Source organism: Schistocerca serialis, chromosome 5, assembly GCF_023864345.2.
Source record: "Schistocerca serialis cubense isolate TAMUIC-IGC-003099 chromosome 5, iqSchSeri2.2, whole genome shotgun sequence".
In the NCBI taxonomy this organism is placed as follows: domain Eukaryota; kingdom Metazoa; phylum Arthropoda; class Insecta; order Orthoptera; family Acrididae; genus Schistocerca; species Schistocerca serialis.
The window spans coordinates 561,003,951-561,024,627 of NC_064642.1; the positions used below are offsets into that span (position 1 = coordinate 561,003,951).

The following is a 20,677-nucleotide window of genomic DNA, read 5'->3' on the forward strand; positions in this document are numbered from 1 at the left end:
ATACTACAGGGAGTGGTAGAGGGTAAAACTGTGAGGGAAGACAGAGACTATAATACATATTAACAAATAAATGAGAATATGGGATGCAAGTGCTACTCTGAGGTGATGAGTTTGGCACCACAAGAGAGGATTTTGTAGTGGACCAAATAAAAAAGGTACTTGTAGTGTACACTTATCACGTAGGACGTAGGTACAGGAGAGTGCAGATGCATATTGATCAATTTGTGCAACATATACAGCTTGGAGAAAGTGTCCTGCCCACTCATTTCTTTCTGCAGCATTTAAAATGAATTTGATGTCAGTGCAATGTAACATTCAGCGACACACCTGTACTGCTGCAAATAATGGAATAATTATAAGGCACAACCCTGTAAGTTTCCATGAATGAGCTGCCCCTTACTGTGAGTTTCCATGCATTACCCTTCCAGAATTTATTGCTGATTTCCCTGTCTTCTTAGTCTTCTGCGTCTGCCTTAATTCAGGGTTATTCCTTTTACCAAATGAACACTAGCATTTTTTAAGTAATACGTCTGCTGCTATTTGGCAAAAAGAAATCTTTAACACATTCATTTCATCATACACTCTGTAGTGAGAGATTCAGCATGAAATTTGCCAAATTTGTGCAAAATACTGTGTATGGGCCACCAGAAATAGTGTGTCAACAAAAAATTTAAAATTTTCAAGTTTCTTATACAATCATTATTTCAGCATTGAACAACAAAACTAAAATTAATCATAGGTGGTGTACTTCTTTATATCTAACAAAACAGAAATAAAAGGAGCATTTTTTTCATGACATGGAAAGGAAATATGTGAATAGATCATTTATGGGCTGTACCTACACCACATAAATAAGAAGGCTAAAAAATCTTTGTTCAAACACAACTTGCTGAAATGAAGACATTCACTGTTGATGCATGTAAGAATTAACTGTGAATGAATACTTACCTTACAGAACATACGAGGTGGTAAACTTCTCAGTTTTTCTGGTAAATGTTTGTTATACATGCTGTGTAGTTCACTGAATGGAACTCTTGATGGAAAACCATTCTGCATCAACTCAAGTACAGACACCATACCAGAGCACTCAAGCTGTGATAGTACTGAGCCTCCTTCAAATTGGTGATCAACCATCTTTTGATTTGGCTTGATACACCGAATGAAATTAGTACCCTGAAGAAAGAACAATATGTGGTAAGTAATTACTTCTACAATGCAAACATATTAATACTATGTCTAGTTTTAAATTATATCACTAAAAAGGTTCACTTCGAATGACTACTTACTGTGCTCTTAAGCTTTTCCATCAGTTCAGACAACTGATTTTTGAATTTCATTCCAACACTGTCAAATGCTAATTTTCCTTTTTGATGGCCAATATCAGCTGTTGGAAACAGACCTTGAAGAAATTTGTTCTTGCACTCCAGAATCAGTCCTTCCAAGGAAGCATGCAGAGCATCATTGTTCTTTTCTACAAAGTGTGCCTTTAAAAAAGAAAAGGTTGTCACTCATTGACTCATTTTGTTCCATAGATTGCATCATAAAGAAGAATCTGCGGAACTATGTAAAAAATTGAGGTACATACTGACATAGAGAAGCACCTGTTTGTGGCTGCATTAATAATTTATAACTGTCATAATTATAATTATAATTATAATTATATTATTATTATTATTAATTGCTATAAATCATACATGTTTCTTGCTTTAAACCAACAAGTTTATAATGATATTTAGCAAAGAATATTAGCTATCAATATACTGTGCGGCCACAGAATTGTAAACAAAACACTGTTACGAGATTGGTTGGGGCAAATGTGTGAAGCAACCACATCAGGCCCACTTTTCTATTAGGGATTTTCTCTCATCATACAGACTATAGTCATGCAGTTACCAGGAAATTCAACTGAGTTTCCATTAGTCAGTCATAAAATATACAATTATTAAGCAGAAACAAATAACGTCCTAACAAAAAAAAAAAAATTAAAAAATGTTCACGTGGCAGTAGGAGCACTACAATTAATATTTCAGTGTTTCATTCATGGCTTATGGATCCGAATATTTCTCTTTTTTTAACTACCAGTACTTAATAAAATCCTAGTTTACCTAATTAATTACAGAATGAGTTCAAAATTAGTTGAAAGGCAAAACTGTATATGAATAAAGAGAATGAACAATAACAGTGGTAACAGTGTTGCATAATTTAACAATAGTAGTACCAGTGCTGCATACAGAATGGAACAATGGACAGAATACACTCTGCTTCAATAAAATTCTACAAATGTTATAGTCTGTAGTATAATATACAAGAAATTGGTTTTACAAGAAACTTACAGTCTGGTAACAAACAGCACCTGCAAAATGTCGGATCATGAACCCTTCAGAATCTCTAATTTCCCTATGTGCTTTAAGTTTGGAGTCACGTGTTTTAGCTAGTCGGAAGTGATTGGCCCAGTGTCTATGGACTTCATTTGTGAAATGTTCTGAAGATGGCTTTGGAAGTTTAGATTCCTCATCCAAAAGGTTAAATATTCCAGAAGCTTTTGTTTCTATGAGATCTGGATAAACAGAAATACAGGTTATACAATTAGACACATAAAAATAAGACAGAAGATACATTAAATTTGCAATTTATGGAAGTTTTGTTGTAAGGTTCTTACCAATACAGTCTTGGTTGTCTCTAAATTCAATCTTTGGTACATTTAAACTCTCCTTCTGATATAATTCTTGCTCATCCTTCAATATCCGTTGATTGAAAAACTGCTGCAGTTTCTCATTGCAGTAGTTAATACAAAATTGTTCGAAGCTGTTGACAGTGAAGTATTCTGGAATGGTGTAAGATTGGAAACAATGCACAAAGCATTATTAATGTTTCAGTCAACTGACAAAAAAAGTGACTTCTTTGTGTAAGGTAACTCACTTTACTTACCAAAACCAGCAATATCTAGGACTCCAATATAATAGCTAGATGCTTTGAAAGGGATTGATTTATTAATTCTCTGAACTATATAATCAAACAGTTTGCTATATAATGCTTTAGCCAAAGCATCCCTGGCATTATTGGCTTCATAGACTTTAAGTGGCACCCTGTTAACAAGAAAAGAGAATCAGATTACTGGGAATAACGCTTAACCTGTATCTTCAATAGATCATATTTTTCCTAGATGAGATGGAGTTTGTAAAGAATAAGACAGACCACCTATAATTCCTACATAATAGGTAGGACCGTAAATGTAGGCACATGAACAAAAGAAAATTGCTGAATGCATCAAGACATATGACAGTAATGATACATAAAAGTCCAAAGTGGAAGAAATTTCCAATAATAGACACTACAAATAAGTGAACACTGAAAGTACTAATTGAAACTTAATATGTAAGAGAGCAAATAACTGAATAACAATCAGTTAGAAAACAGTGAACAAAGATGTCCGACTTTTGCCAGTGGTATCAGTATAATCACTGTATGGATATATTAATTTCAGTCTTCTCACAAGCCTCATTTACATGGGGTTTAGTGCTTGTTACCAAGAAATTATCTTCATATAAAACGGTAATAGTACATTAACTGACTGTACAGTGAGATGCAACCTCACTGTGACAATAAATGACCATGTAGAACAATTGGTACTTAATTATTTATCCTTCCATCCATTGATCATCTTACAATGATTTGGATTTGTCATCATTACACAATGAAAATAAATACGTCAAAAATATCATACACACAGAATACGTAAGTATGCTTTACAAGTATAGAACACACTGCATATATATTTTTACAATGATTTTGGTGTATACACTAAATAAATTATTGTATGTTCTATTCTCATCTTGGACTGCTATGCAGTTTCAGCTGGAAAACAAAAAGTGGAAAATGTAACCAAAGCACAGGTAATAAAATGACTTTGTGAATGTCAGTTCCAAACACAAGTCTACATCTACATCTACATACATACTCAGCAAGCCACCATACGGTGCATGGCAAAGAATGCCCTGTATCACTACTAATTGTCTCCTTTCCTATTCTGCTCGCAGATAGAGCGAGGGAAAAACCACTGTTTATATGCCTCCGAATGAACCCTAATTTCTCATATCTTATCCTCATCGTATTTACATGAAATTTAAGTTGCCGGCAGTAGAATCATTCAACAGTCAGCTTCAAATGGCAGTTCTCTAAATTTTCTCAGTATGTTTCCTTGAAAAGAACATTGCGTTTTCTCCCAGGATTCCCATACGAGTTACCAAAGCATCTACGTAACACTTGCACGTTGTTCGAACCAACTGATAACAAATTTAGCTGCCCGCCTCTGAATTGCTTCAATGTCTTCTTTTAATCCAACCTGATGCATATCCAAAACACTGGAGCAGTACTCAAGAATCGGTCGCACTAGTGTCCTGTATGGGATCTCCTCTACAGATGAACCACACTTTCCTAAAATTCTCCCAATAAACCAAAGTCAATCATTTGCCTTCCCTACCGCAATCCTTACAAGCTCATTCAATTTCATATAGCTTTCCAATGTTATGCCCAAATATTTAAAAAGAAACTTCAAAACAGAACACAGGAAAAGACCTCAAATGACCGCACTGGAACATGTTAACAACTATCTGACTTGTAAGCAACCTTATATAACCTTCACTCCTAGAAACTGCTTGTTCATGGTTTCAAAGGTTTTTCATGACTCTTCAAATGTTTGACAGTTCTGATTTTTTATAAATTCTGTGAAAGGAGGACACCTGAAGAATTACATCAAGAGATTCTACAGGGAGGAGATGTACCAAAATGTAAAGAAGCTCGACAACCTTTGATGGAGAGAAGGGAGGGTGCTGAGTTCAGATTCATGTTGAGATGGAGATGTAGTACCAGTTTTCACCAGGATTAAGCATCACACTTCAAGTCTAGAGTTGTGAACAATGTAAAAAGTCAGGTTAGCTTCTCAGTTGTGAGAGAGAAGATACGAAGTATGTACCACAGGCCAGGTGCAGTAGCCAGTAACTTTTACACCTCCAAAAGTATATGGTAGCCTCCTTAGCTGGTGAAGACTCCAACTAGGTCACTGCCTCTTTGTCTCTAGTGGAGTGCACCAGGAAAATTGACTCAGTGTGCCAGTCTTCGAAGTTTGACCGCACAAGTAAGAAGGTGCAGCGGATGGAGGACACTCACTCTGTGATTAAAACCTAAGTGGTACATAGTTTAACGCAAAGAGCATAAGAGTGACTCCCGATTAAGATTAAAACAGGGAACTAAATCAACCATTACCAAGCACTGTCTCGAACTACATCACTCCATGAACTATCATGAAATGAGGGTTCTGGCACAGACTTTCAGATACTAGGACAGTGATATAAGAGAGCATAGAAATATAGGTGATGGACAACCTCATGATCAAGACACTGAGTACAGACTCAATAGAGCCTGGGATCCTGCACTGGAGTTGCTGAAAATGCAATGGGGGCAGCTGCAGAACCGAAGATGGAATGCCAGCACTCAGCCTGGCACACTGGACCAAAGGAGGACCTAACAATCCTTATAGCAGGAGCAGACTACAGATGGAATGCCTGAAATGGACCATGGAGGGGGAAGGCCACAGGCACAATACTGGACCTGCTTCACTCAACGAGCAGTCTTAGGTAGCAACTGATGAAGATAATGAGTCATGTTGTAGAAATATGTGCATGAATGACGCTGATATTCAGTAGAATACTCAACACCTCAAAATGTCAACAGACAGCCAGGAAAGACTAAAAAAAATTACAACTGTTTTCTGTTACCTCTAGGAGTCATCCCTGCATTCTGATATCACATGTTGTCCTCATACCACTCCTCCTCATCCCTTCTAAAACCACATCCCTCACTTTTGCAGTTTTCCCAATTCCACTCATCCTATTCTGAAGAAGAATATGATTTCAAAGGCTTGTAAGTATCACTATACAGGGTGTTTCAGAATGAATAGTAGATATTTTAGTTGGTAGGTATATAGAAGAGAGGAAGATTAGTGTTTAACATCCCATCGAGACTGAGCTCATTAGAGACAGAGCAAAAGTTCTGAATGTTTTCAAGGATGGGGAAGGAAATAGGCTGTGCCCTTTCAAAGAACCACCTTGGCATTTGCCTGGAGTGATCTAGGGGAACCATGGGAAAACTAAATCTGGATGGATGGACACAGATTTGAACCATCATCCTCCCAAATGTGAATCCAGAGAGCTAATCACTTATTTCAGTGAAATATTCAATATAACATGTGTCCAATTTGTACTGGTTACAAACATATAGCTGGAGAATGTAACCTAAACAAATACTCACAGAATTTGTTAAGCGAAGGCAAATGATTAACTTCAAAGCTGATTTTCAAAAATTCCACCTCCAATATCAACGCACTTCCAAATTCTCTTCAAAACACCACAGCTGCTCTGAGGTTGTTTGAGTGTTATTTTATTATGGCAGCCCTATTCATAATCCAAATGATCAATTTGTCTCTTGTGTTTACCTTTTATATTTAAATGTCACCTTTCCTCCAACCCTACAGGCAGAAATCTAAAGTTGCAAGGTGTGGGGAACATGGTGGCTAAGAAATGTGACCATATCTGCCAATCTATGTTCCAAGGAATGTCAGAATTAAATTATGTCTGAACGAGTGCCAGAATGTGCAGGGACCCTGGCACACTGGAAGAACATACTCATCGTTGCATTCAAAGGAACTTCTTTCATTGATGCCGGAAGCTCATTTTCCAGAAAGTCTAAATGACAGGGCCCTGTAAGATGACATGGTAACACAAAAGCTCCAATCAATTAATTGCCTATCACACCAGACCACACATTTACAGAGAATCATTCCTGAAAATGTGTTTTGACAAAGAGATGTGGGTTTTCATTGGAAAACTAATGTGAGCTGCAGTCCATGCAGAATATATTGTCTGGTATGTGTCCAAAGCACTGGACAAGTTTATTCGTTTGTTTGCAAGGGGAGGTCGACATTGTCTGCATGCTTTTGGCTGGTTAGCAATGTGCTGCACTAAGAGAAATGAGATCCACATCCTGTAATCTTTCTCAAATGATTTTACAGAAAGTAATTGGCAAAGAAATTAATCATTTTTGTATTACTTATAACTTAATATGTCAACTTCCAATGATGTAAATATCATAATTTACTTGTCACAGGTATTGTAATATGGTGTTTAATTAAGGCACTGCACGAAATTCAAAAATGTTTATATGAAAAATAAGAGTAGCTAAGATTTTGCATTTGGTGGATATTACATTATATGTTGTGTGTATGTGATTCACTGAACATATTGAATTTTTATTTAGATTTGGGTGGAGGTCTATCTGTCACCAAATTTGAGAAAATTTCTTTTACATAGTGTACTCATTTGCAGTAACGTGCAACAGCAATAAAGAAAAAACGAAATACCCATAACATTCCTCATACCTTATAAATGCTTTGAGATATTGAAACAACATTTTGGCAAAAGATAGCATGCAAAGAGGAGAGTATTTTGCCATAAGCTTATTGCACAAAACTTATTTATCTACCATGTTATTCCACTAAATACAGACTTTTTCAATGAAATAATGGAATTTTTAGGGGCCATCAATAGTTGTTGAAACAAGAAATGCTGTGGATTTTTGAACAACATAATAAGCGAAGACATTACACATTTATTTTGGTATCAATGGTGTGCTTCTTCATAAGCTATTTACCTTACCTGTCCTCAGTTAATATACTTAATAAACCATTGTTTCAGAATTCTGTGGGAACTGCACCTGCACAACATGTTAATGAGGTGACATTGTGTAAATTCTGTTGTGTTTTGGAAAAGAGGCAAATTTTAACACAGTAACAAGAGATATATACGCTATACTCAAAATTCACCGCACATGATGCTTCTCTGAAAGTTATAAATGGTTAACAAATGAGGCAAAAATAAATTGCTGTTTTTTCTGCATTTTCAGCAGAATTCTTTTTAGGTACTAACCAAAGCAGAGGTTATAGTAGATCATTTTGGATGTTCACCATGCTAGTGCAGGTGTGGAGAGAGTAGATTAGATTAGAGATTAGATTAGATTAATACAAGTTCCATGGATCATGAATACGATATTTCGTAATGATGTGGAACGAGTCGAATTTTCCAATACATGACATAATTAGGTTATTTTAACAACATACTTAAGTTAGTATAACAACTTTATTTTTTTGTGTTTTCTTGTTTTTCTTTATTTTTTATTTTTATTTTTATTTTCTTATTTTATTTTTTTTTTTCTTAATTTATATCTAAAAATTCCTCTATGGAGTAGAAGGAGTTGTCATTCAGAAATTCTTTTAATTTCTTCTTAAATACTTGTTGGTTATCTGTCAGACTTTTGATACTATTTGGTAAGTGACCAAAGACTTTAGTGCCAGTATAATTCACCCCTTTCGGCGCCAAAGTTAGATTTAATCTTGAATAGTGAAGATCATCCTTTCTCCTAGTATTGTAGTTATGCACACTGCTATTACTTTTGAATTGGGTTTGGTTGTTAATAACAAATTTCATAAGAAAGCTACTGTGAATATCCCTAGATCCTTAAATAAATGTCTGCAGGATGATCTTGGGTGGACTCCAGCTATTATTCTGATTACACGCTTTTGTGCAATAAATACTTTATTCCTCAGTGATGAATTACCCCAAAATATGATGCCATATGAAAGCAATGAGTGAAAATAGGCGTAGTAAGCTAATTTACTAAGATGTTTATCACCAAAATTTGCAATGACCCTTATTGCATAAGTAGCTGAACTCAAACGTTTCAGCAGATCATCAATGTGTTTCTTCCAATTTAATCTCTCATCAATGGACACACCTAAAAATTTGGAATATTCTGCCTTAGCTATATGCTTCTGATTAAGGTCTATATTTATTAATGGCGTCATACCATTCACTGTACGGAACTGTATGTACTGTGTCTTATCAAAATTCAGTGAGAGTCCATTTACAAGGAACCACTTAGTAATTTTCTGAAAGACAGTATTGACAATTTCATCAGTTAATTCTTGTTTGTCAGGTGTGATTACTATACTTGTATCATCAGCAAAGAGAACTAACTTTGCCTCTTCATGAGTATAGAATGGCAAGTCATTAATATATAATAAGAACAACAAAGGACCCAAGACTGACCCTTGTGGAACCCCATTCTTGATAGTTCCCCAGTTTGAGGAATGTGCTGATCTTTGCATGTTATGAGAACTACTTATTTCAACTTTCTGCACTCTTCCAGTTAGGTACGAATTAAACCATTTGTGCACTGTCCCACTCATGCCACAATACTTGAGCTTGTCTAACAGAATTTCATGATTTACACAACCAAAAGCCTTTGAGAGATCACAAAAAATCCCAATGGATGGTGTTTGGTTATTCATATCATTCAAAATTTGACTGGTGAAAGCATATATGGCATTTTCTGTTGAAAAACCTTTCTGGAAACCAAACTGACATTTTGTTAGTACTTCATTTTTACAGATATGTGAAGCTACTCTTGAATACATTACTTCCTCAAAAATTTTGGATAAAGCTGTTAGAAGGGAGATTGGACAGTAATTGTTGACATCAGATCTATCCCCCTTTTTATGCAAAGGTATAACAATAGCATATTTCAATCTATCAGTGAAAATGCCCTGTTCCAGAGAGCTATTACACAGGTGACTGAGAATCTTACTTATCTGTTGAGAACAAGCTTTTAGTATTTTGCTGGAAATGCCATCAATTCCATGTGAGTTTTTGCTTTTAAGCAAGTTTATTATTTTCCTAATTTCAGAGGGAGAAGTGGGTGAGATTTCAATTGTACCAAATTGCATAGGTATGGCCTCTTCCATTAACAGCCTAGCATCTTCTAATGAACACCTGGATCCTACTATATCCACAACATTTAGAAAATGATTATTAAAAATATTTTCAACTTCTGACTTTTTGTTCGTAAAGTTTTCATTCAATTTGATGGTCCACTTAACATTTACAAAAAATGTGAGCATAGGCTTAGGTTTAGAACAGCAGTTCCCCTCCAGTGCTAGACATTTCCCTACAGCGCACTGACTGCCTGCCCACAACCCCTACCAATACCATACCACTTTCCCCATGCTTGTCCAGCAGACTGCACATCTTTTGGCCATGTTATTCTGCATACACTCTACAAATGTATTAGTACCATAGTACTATAATGAGTGAAAGTGATTTCATCAATAAACAGTATTCATGGGACTACTTGGCAATCGGAAATTAGCCAACAACAAAATTCCAATTGTCTACCTTCATCTATTTCTTGAAGGTATTGAATATGCTGTAAATTACAACCAAAGAGGCCATGTACAATTAATATCCACCATATTTAAGTGCCAGGAAGTCATTTCTGAAAGTATTTGTATGGAGTGTGGCCATGTATGGAAGTGAAGCATGGACAATAAATAGTTTAGACAAGAAGAGAATAGAAGCTTTTGAAACGTGGTGCTACAGAATAATGCTGAAGATTAGATGGGTAGATCACATAACTAATGAGGAGGTATTGAATAGGATTGAGGAGAAGAGAAGTTTGTGGCACAACTTGACTAGAAGAAGGGATCGGTTGGTAGGACATGTTCTGAGGCATCAAGGGATCACCAATTTAGTATTGGAGGGCAGTGTGGAGGGTAAAAATCATAGAGGGAAACCAAGAGATGAATACACTAAGCAGATTCAAAAGGATGTAGGTTGCAGTAGGTACTGGGAGATGATGAAGATTGCACAGGATAGACTAGCATGGAGAGCTGCATCAAACCAGTCTCAGAACTGAGGACCACAACAACAACAACAACATATTATTGTATGTGGGGCACCAGTACTTGGGGCTTGGGGTTCTCCAGTGGGTAAATGAGGGCCAATCCAGTTATGTTCAGTTTGGTATCAGTGGATTTATTTATTCAATCTAGTCTATAACAGGTGGGGGAGAGGCATCAAATCCTTAGGGCCAGCAGTGAATCATTGTCACGTATACACCTATGATTGCCATGCTCAGTGTGTCTCAGCAGTGGGATGAGCTTGTACAGTAGGCACTCCAGGTGGAGCTGCATCAGGTGCTGGAGCTGCAATCAAGCACAACAGAGCTACTAGCAGGTAGGGGGTGGAGGCCTGCCCCAGCCTTGGTTAGTGACAGATGCATAGATATCTGGGGAATAAACATAGCTTCAATCTCTGGCAGGCAGTGACTAGTGATGGTGGCTGCCCAGCAGATTGGTGGCTGTTAGGATTTCTTTTCATCTCTTGGCCCACTGGTACAGACACTGGACTCCCAAGACATGTGGCCCCATAGGATGGCGAAAGGAGATGACTGCTTCAGTGGATGGAGGGTGAGCAGTGTTGCTTCTCAGCCACATGACAGTAGGCCACTTCACAGCAGTCATCAATTTGATACCTATAGCCACCTGGACAGCCACTATATATATGTGTCAGGATCACAGTGTTGATAAGCTGACCCTCAACTGTCACACATAGACCCCTTACTGCAATATTGGTAAAGTATCCCGGATTTTGGTAACACCACTGATCATCAACAGAGTGATCATGCCAGTGTGCCAAAGCATGTGCAGTGGTGAAACAATGCGACCAGCCATCACTGTTACATTCTACCCTTCTTTGAAGAATACAACTATCTGAATCCCACTCTGTGATTAAATCTGAAACTTTTCTGCATTCTACACATTTCATGGTGGATACACTTTTTGCAAAGTCTTGAACTCCTTTTTTTTTACATTGGTCATGCTATTACATATAAAAGAGACATACTGGAATTTTCCCAGCTATCATGCCATTTCTTCATGTCTGCTGACACTGTAGGTATATGTGGGAGGACAGTGAGGACTGAATTTGGATGACTCTACGGTTGTGGCAGTAACAGACAGTGACCTTTGAGATCAGGGCTCAGAGTTTGGCTGACATAGACATTCCTAATACAAGTCAATGCTGAAGCTCTCTGCAGGACTGCTTTATATGTCCCAATAGTTGTTCCATCACAATTCAATTATCTTGCCCAGCTACCATTTACTCTTGGAAGGAGAGAAGCATTGAATCTAAGGTGGTGTTTACAGAGGAGAGATTTTTGCTTGGCAGGATCTCTAATGGAAGGTCAGGCAGGTAAGGTAATGAATAGGCATTGTTCACTACCATGGTTCCTGTTTATGTTTGCAGGCAGTTGAAAAGAGGGTCCCAGTACATTACAACTAGTACCATTGATCATCAGACCCTTACCCTGTAGTTACAGGCATTGTGTTTTACTTAGGTGAGATTGTATGAAACACATGCAAAATGTGATTACCGTTTCTGCCATTGCAAAGAGTAAACAGCCCACCCATTTTACAACAACTTCCTGCACCGAGGTTTCCTGAAGTGAGTAAACAGCTCACCCATTTTACAACAACTTCCTGCACTGAGGTTTCCTGAAGTTGCGCCAAACATGACCACAATGACCACAACGATAACATGTCACTTCACCATATAAGACCACCCTCTGGATATGGTCATTGTATCTATTCCTGCCAAAGACATTGTAGTTGCCACAGCTTCATTTAAAGACTTTGGAAACTCTGCTATATCTTGTGGGAAACTTCAGCTGACAACCCCTGCAAGATTGGACCTACTGCCCTCTGCTCTGCATCCTGCAGAATGGCTTTGTTGGCATTGTCATTGCCCCTAAGTTCACAGGTATCAACATTTAATTTCTTAATTCTGTCCCCAAAATTTTCTATGGACTCCCTTTCTCTCTGTGCTATACCATTTAGCTGTTACTATCTGTATCTAAGGGTATTCTTCCCCCAACAGTATTCCAACAACCCTTCCTGCGAGGCATGCAAGGGGAGCATTCTACAACTTTTCATGGTACATAACATATGTCCTTGCATCTCCTGTTATCAAGCCATACTCAACAACTGCTCATGATTCCAACCCGCTATTCTGCAGCCATATATAGGTCATCCAGAAAAGTCAGAATATCCATCCCTGAACTACCACAAAAGGATTAACTAATGTAGCAATGCTAGTATGTAGGACAGGTAGACACAAATAGAAGGGGACAGTTCCCTTCCCTAATTCCCTGTGAAACTAAGTTGTCAGCTTACATTTCAGCAGTTTGATCCAGTTTAATACATTTGATTACCTCCTGGGTACAAACCTTCTTGCCCCAGTACCTGATGGAATCCTGCACAAAATCTATCACTATCAGAAACCAAAATAAATAAGCATAACATTTTACTTAGGTCTGAAAGGGAAAAGGAAACAAATGATCCTGTAAGCCTATACAATGCCAATAACACTAGTCAATAAATGTAAACTTTTATCTCAGTGCTTCTTGGGAGTGGAGCGACTTTGCATGGTTTGCATACCAAGCAGAGCTCTGTCAAATGCTGGCACTGGGATCAGGCACAGCTAAGTTGCTAGCAATGTGGGCTGGTGGCCTGCACCAACCTTGGTGAGTGACAGAAGCACAGAAAACCGGGGAACGAATATCACTCTTAACGTCTGGCTGGCAGTGGCAATGGTGGACAAATAGCAGATTAGTTGCTGAGAGGGTCTCAGTTGAACCTGTTAGTGTGGAGGCTTGACCTCCAAGGCAAGTGTTTACATAAGAAGGCAAACAAAGACAGCTGCTTCACAAATGGCAGGTGAGTGACAATGTCTCTTCAGCCTCACAGCAGTAGCCTGCTCCTCAGAGATCACCAATTTGATGCCTCTAGATGGCAGGATGAATGATTGGGCACACTGCTAAGCAGACGCTTCAGCTGTCACATAGACCCTTTGCCGCAATGTTGCCGAAGCATCCAAGATTTTAGTAATGCCACTGGTCATCAACTGAGTGGTCATACCAGCATATTGAGGAAGGTGTGGTGGTGAAATGCTGCTCTAGCATTTTACCGCAAGCAGCATGATTATGCAAATGAGTGCTTACACTGGCCAGTGCCATTACAATGTCTAAGAAGTTCTTTATTTGCTTGTTGAAAGACTACATTGTACAGTCTAAGTAATCTTTTACTTTATCCACACTGTTCATTTGCACATTCAGTTGAGACATGACTTCTGAGCACTGAATCAGTCTCACACAGTTTAGTGGAAACACAATAACCACTCTTGAATCAGGTACTCCACAGTTAGGAAGCAGTTTACCATATTCTCCACAAGTAGCTGTGTTTCCATTACAAAACCCATGCACTAATACCATGTCATCATATACTGCATTTGCAAATATATTTGGCATGCTCAAATGAAACAGTCGAATTATTCAATAAACCACAATTAAAATTGTAAAATTCAATTACGTAAACTTGCGTACAACTTCACAAGTTGAACTTCAAAACAAAAGCGACAGCCGATAAATAACCCCCATAACAACTGGAGTATTAATGTGCAAAACAAAAGCTTATCTCTAACCAGGTGTATCTGTTTAAAAATTAAAAACCGAAAATACAAACAATGGAAAATCCATGGTGGAATGTAACAATATAATGAAAAGAATAGTCGCTAGTCACCATATTGCAGAGATGCTGAGTCTCAGAAAGGTACAATAAAAACACTGTCAGAAAATTAGCTTTGGGCCAACACAGCACTTGTCAAAAATAGACAAAACACACACACACACACACACACACACACACACACACACACACATATGACCACAGTCTCTGGCAGCTGGAGCCAGTCTGACTAGAGACTGTGGTCATCATGTGTGTGTACGTTTCATGTGTGTGTGTGTGTGTGTGTGTGTGTGTGTGTGTGTGTGTGTGTGTGTGTGTGTGTGTGTTTTGACAAAGACCCTGTCGACCAAAAGCTAACTTTTTGACAGTCTTTTTGTTGTGCCTTTCTGCATCACAGCATCTCCACTATATGGTGAGTAGCAACTGTTCTTTTCATTATGTTGAAAACTGGAAACACTTAAATGAAAGGTTTACTATTTTGAAATACCCTGTGTTTTAGGTGCCTATTTGTGGTTAAGCATCTTATTAACAATGGTGAGCTGTGGTCCATGTTCTCAGTCATTATTTATATCCCATTCACTATGTTATAGTGCCATAATGATTTATAATAGGCCACTGGAAATCAAGTTGAGCTCATGACTCACAGAGGCACTGCAGGGAAGCCATTTTGAGCATGTGCCATACACCGGCTCTAACATGCAACATTTGGAGTTAGTTGTCAGCTGTACACAAGTGATAACATGCATAGATGATGATGGGAAAAACTGAAACTGCCACAAATGTCAGAAACAGGCAACATTTTTTTTTTTTAAATATAGTGAACAATACAACAACAGATAGTTACTGTCAGATGATACTAGTAGAAAGTTTGCATTTGTTTGTTATTTTTTTTAAAAAGTTTCCATTATTACAGCACAGATTTTTCTGATTGGCACTCATAGATCCTAATCATTACTTTGCATGGCAATTCATCATGACAAGTACTGCATACCTAGATAGCTTCAAGCACAGCAGAACACACAGTTTCCACAGTTAACTATGACATCTTTGGAAAAAAATGAAATTCATTAGCACTTAGAAATTATTCATGAAAACAACTGAGAACATTTATACTTGTGAAAACGTCAAAAGTATGTAAATATTGTATTGCTATTTGTTTCACAGTTACCACAGAGCTTGTGTTTGTATCACTTGTACATACTAGAAGAAACTATAACTGTTCAATATTAAACAGTAAATACAGCTAATGTGCAATTTAAAAAGCACAATAAAGGAAGATAGAAATTATCACAATTTATACTGAAATATTATTGCAGAAAATTAAGAACTAATAGTACGTATTAGTGCAAAACTCACATTATAACAGTTCCTTTGAGGCCACCACGACTGGTCTGCATGACTTTAGAAACAAGGGCTTGTCTAAGTTCCTCTGGATCCATTCCCATCAATTTAGATGCTATTGTTAGTGATTTTTCTGATGCTGCAGTGATCCTACAGCCTCCTTTTGTATCCTCTGGGTTTTCTTCAAAAGAGACATTTCCTAGATGGAGCACTGATGCTACTGTTGTATATATGTTTAGCCTTTCTGCATCATCCAGACCTATTCGAGATAACGCCTAAACCAACAGAATATTAAAAATGCAACTTAGGTAAATATACAAAATATAAAATTTGTAATGGAAGGCATGATGTCTGTAATTGTCCAAAAGAGAACATGATCGTACAAAATAAACCACTTTCACATTTTTATCTTCCTGTGAACAACAAGCTTTTCATACTTACGCATAGTCATGTATATACACTCCTGGAAATGGGAAAAAGAACACATTGACACCGGTGTGTCAGACCCACCATACTTGCTCCGGACACTGCGATAGGGCTGTACAAGCAATGATCACACGCATGGCACAGCGGACACACCAGGAACCGCGGTGTTGGCCGTCGAATGGCGCTAGCTGCGCAGCATTTGTGCACCGCCGCCGTCAGTGTCAGCCAGTTTGCCGTGGCATACGGAGCTCCATCACAGTCTTTAACACTGGTAGCATGCCGCGACAGCGTGGACGTGAACCGTATGTGCAGTTGACGGACTTTGAGCGAGGGCGTATAGTGGGCATGCGGGAGGCCGGGTGGACGTACCGCCGAATTGCTCAACACGTGGGGCGTGAGGTCTCCACAGTACATCGATGTTGTCGCCAGTGGTCGGCGGAAGGTGCACGTGCCCGTCGACCTGGGACCGGACCGCAGCGACGCACGGATGCACGCCAAGACCGTAGGATCCTACGCAGTGCCGTAGGGGACCGCACCGCCACTTCCCAGCAAATTAGGGACACTGTTGCTCCTGGGGTATCGGCGAGGACCATTCGCAACCGTCTCCATGAAGCTGGGCTACGGTCCCGCACACCGTTAGGCCGTCTTCCGCTCACACCCCAACATCGTGCAGCCCGCCTCCAGTGGTGTCGCGACAGGCGTGAATGGAGGGACGAATGAAGACGTGTCGTCTTCAGCGATGAGAGTCGCTTCTGCCTTGGTGCCAATGATGGTCATATGCGTGTTTGGTGCCGTGCAGGTGAGCGCCACAATCAGGACTGCATACGACCGAGGCACACAGGGCCAACACCCGGCATCATGGTGTGGGGAGCGATCTCCTACACTGGCCGTACACCACTGGTGATCGTCGAGGGGACACTGAATAGTGCACGGTACATCCAAACCGTCATCGAACCCATCGTTCTACCATTCCTAGATCGGCAAGGGAACTTGCTGTTCCAACAGGACAATGCACGTCCGCATGTATCCCGTGCCACCCAACGTGCTCTGGAAGGTGTAAGTCAACTACCCTGGCCAGCAAGATCTCCGGATCTGTCCCCCATTGAGCATGTTTGGGACTGGATGAAGCGTCGTCTCACGCGGTCTGCACGTCCAGCACGAACGCTGGTCCAACTGAGGCGCCAGGTGGAAATGGCATGGCAAGCCGTTCCACAGGACTACATCCAGCATCTCTACGATCGTCTCCATGGGAGAATAGCAGCCTGCATTGCTGCGAAAGGTGGATATACACTGTACTAGTGCCGACATTGTGCATGCTCTGTTGCCTGTGTCTATGTGCCTGTGGTTCTGTCAGTGTGATCATGTGATGTATCTGACCCCAGGAATGTGTCAATAAAGTTTCCCCTTCCTGGGACAATGAATTCATGGTGTTCTTATTTCAATTTCCAGGAGTGTAGTTGTGCATACGAATAACTCTTTCTGGGGCATGAGAATTGCCTTTCCAGTGACTTTTCTTGGAAAAACTGCTTCAGTTGTAAAACTGAAGTTCTTCAGATCAATTAAATTCATGTAACAGCAAAATTACAACAAATTTATGTGTTTTTGTTGTCCAGGTAAATACATCTCACATTTGTGACCTGAACTATGAATAGAAAGGACACTTAACCTCTTGATTGCTGGTGATGCAGCATACACACATGAGAGTAGTACTTGTGAAAATATATTTTAGAACACTCCCAAAAACACTATCTGTCCTCCAAAGGAAAGAACATGTGATAAAAAGAAACTCGTACCGCCTCCCCCCCCCCCCCCCCCCCCATGCTAGTTTCATTGTTTGCAACTTTAATTTAAATTAGAACTTCATGAGACTGGTGTCTATCACACAGAGGTAGAGGTATACATTTTTTACGAAATAACCACGAGTACTGTTTTGATATACAGGGATAAAATCTCTTTTAATGAAATGCATGAATTTAGAAAAGACAATATTAACATACCTGATCCAGGGTAGTGAAGTCCTGCACATCATCCAGTAATGGATCCTTTAGGCCTCCCTTTTTAATTTGACTCTGAGATTTTTGACTGTTGTTCAGTTTCTTCTCTGTTGTGTTGTTTACAAAATACTGGGTGCATCCTTGCTTTAAATACTGTTAACGATGATAACAAAAATTGAACACTAATTTAAAATCTGCAGCTCTCTTCCACACAACAGGCATGAGAAAAATGTGTGATCACAAATGCTTCAGCTACAACAAGAACAAAGTAGCTGAGCTATAAGCTAAACAAAATTCTCAATAAGAGACTTACATGGAAGTCATCAGGTTTGGTGATATTTAGCTGGGCTCGAAGCTGGTCAGGTGCACCCGCACACAGTAGATAGAATACATGGTAATTTCGCTCCTCAGGGCCTTGCACACAAATGCGGGATTTCTCCAGAAGATAATGAGAGATGTAGCCACCGACAACCTGATATTTGTTGTCAAAGTGGACTTCCATGAATTTTCCAAACCTACTGCTGTTATTGTTTCGTGTTGTTTTTGCATTTCCAAAAGCTTCCATGATTGGATTTGCTAGAAATGTACAAAGAAAATGTTAGTTTTGCTATCAAGTACAGCTGATGCTGACAGGACAGAAGTGCAACTAATTAACAAAGATGAATTCTTAATCAATAGTTCCCAAATAAAAAATTCTAGAATACCACCAGATCCCTTTTGCAGTACTTTGGAAACATCTCCACATATTCCCCTATTGCCTTTCTAGTTGCATACAACGTAGCACTTAAAATGCGTTAAGATAAGCAGTGTACTTATTTACTTAATTCTGTTGATTCACTGTTTTTCATCAGCAGGTGACATGTTTTAATATGAAGCAGTGATTACGCATCAGTTTGTCACAGTATTAAATGTTGGAAGCCTGATGATAATATCACAGTCACACATCATGGATTTTCTCTTCCTTAAAGCATCCACAGCAGATTTAACAGCAGGCCGACTGGTTGCACACCCAGGGCTGGGATTCCTGGGAGGTTGGTAAAATAATTATGAACTTTTGTCTATTTTCTGCACACCACCTCACTGTGTGTGGTAGAAGTATTTCATGTGTCACTGTCACTCCCCCCTCCCCTCCCCCATCTCCCCCCCTTTCCCTGACCCAGTTGTGAATGGTATACAGGAAGAAAGAGTGTTGGATAGCTTCCATATGAATCTCTCTCAGTTTACTTTCCTAGCCCTTTTTGTGAGATAAACATAGAAGGGAGGGATATGTTGACAGACTGTTCTATGAATGTGTCCTGTCAGAATTTTAACTGCAAACCACACTGTCATGGGCTCTTTGATGATTTTTCACTTGCTTAACCAACTCGTGATGAAATATAATGCACTTCTTTACATCTACAAGGGGCGTTTGAAAAGTCCGTGCAAAGTCCGAGAGATGGCACCACCGACGCGTATCCAGGTCATGTTTAGTTAGTAGCATCTTTGGAAAGAATGCACACTATGTTTCAGCCATATTGGTCTATTTCTTTGTGTTTGGCATTCGTGTGAATCAAGGAAGTCAAGTGATTGTCAAAAATGGATGAAAAAGGATTTCGTGTGGTGATTAAACTTTACTTTATGAAAGGCAAAACACCTCAGGAGACTAAAGGGAAGCTTGATAAATATTACGGTGACTCTGCACCTTCGATTACAACAGTTTATAAGTGGTTTCAAAATATTCAGAGTGGCCAAATGGGCACAAGCGATGCTGAATGTTCTGGACGCCCTGAGGAGGTTGCGACTCCAGAAATCATTGATAAAATCCATGATATGGTGATGGATGGCAGAAGAGCTAAGGTGCATGAGGTTGCTAGTGCTGTGGGCATCTCAAATGAATGGGTACATATTTTGCATGAACATTTGGACATGACAAAGCTATCCGCAAGATGGGTTCCACAATTGCTCATGCTTGACCAAAAACAGAATCAGGTGAAGTGTTGCAAGGATGGTTTGCAGCTGTTCAGGAAGAATCCGCAGGAGTTTAAGCATTGTTTCATCACTGTGGATGAAACATGGATACATTACTATAATCCTGAGACCAAACAATAATCTAAACAATGGGTTACCAAGGGAGAATCTGCACCAAAAATGGCGAAGACCATTCCTTCGGTTGGAAAGGTTATGGCGACTGTCTTTTGGGATTTGCAATGGATAATCCTTATCGACTATCTATAAAAGGGTAAAACTATTACAGGTGCATATTATTCATCATTATTGGACTGTTTGAAAACCGAGCTCCATGAAAAGGCCGGCGATTGGACTGCAAAAAAGTCCTTTTCCATCGCGACAATCCACCAGCTCACACCTCAGCAGTTGTGGTCGCAAAATTAATGGAAATAGGATTCCAACTTGTTTCATGTCCCTCCTATTCTCCAAACTTGGCTCCCTCGGACAACTATTTGTTCAC

General features: G+C 39.2%; 1 protein-coding gene across 7 annotated transcripts in view; it reads right to left on the reverse strand.

The window, feature by feature from the left end:
* LOC126480967 (myosin heavy chain 95F) overlaps nt 1–20,677 on the reverse strand; it is a 390,816-nt gene that overhangs the window by 70,212 nt on the left and 299,927 nt on the right. For all 7 annotated transcript variants that reach the window (XM_050104401.1, XM_050104400.1, XM_050104395.1 and 4 more), the window contains 8 exons: nt 18,545–18,807; nt 18,235–18,384; nt 15,827–16,086; nt 2,929–3,086; nt 2,660–2,824; nt 2,334–2,557; nt 1,287–1,484; nt 949–1,173 (listed from right to left, as the gene is read on the reverse strand). In XM_050104401.1, coding sequence (XP_049960358.1) covers nt 949–1,173; nt 1,287–1,484; nt 2,334–2,557; nt 2,660–2,824; nt 2,929–3,086; nt 15,827–16,086; nt 18,235–18,384; nt 18,545–18,807 — 1,643 coding nt within the window. The remainder of the gene's footprint in view (nt 1–948; nt 1,174–1,286; nt 1,485–2,333; nt 2,558–2,659; nt 2,825–2,928; nt 3,087–15,826; nt 16,087–18,234; nt 18,385–18,544; nt 18,808–20,677) is intronic.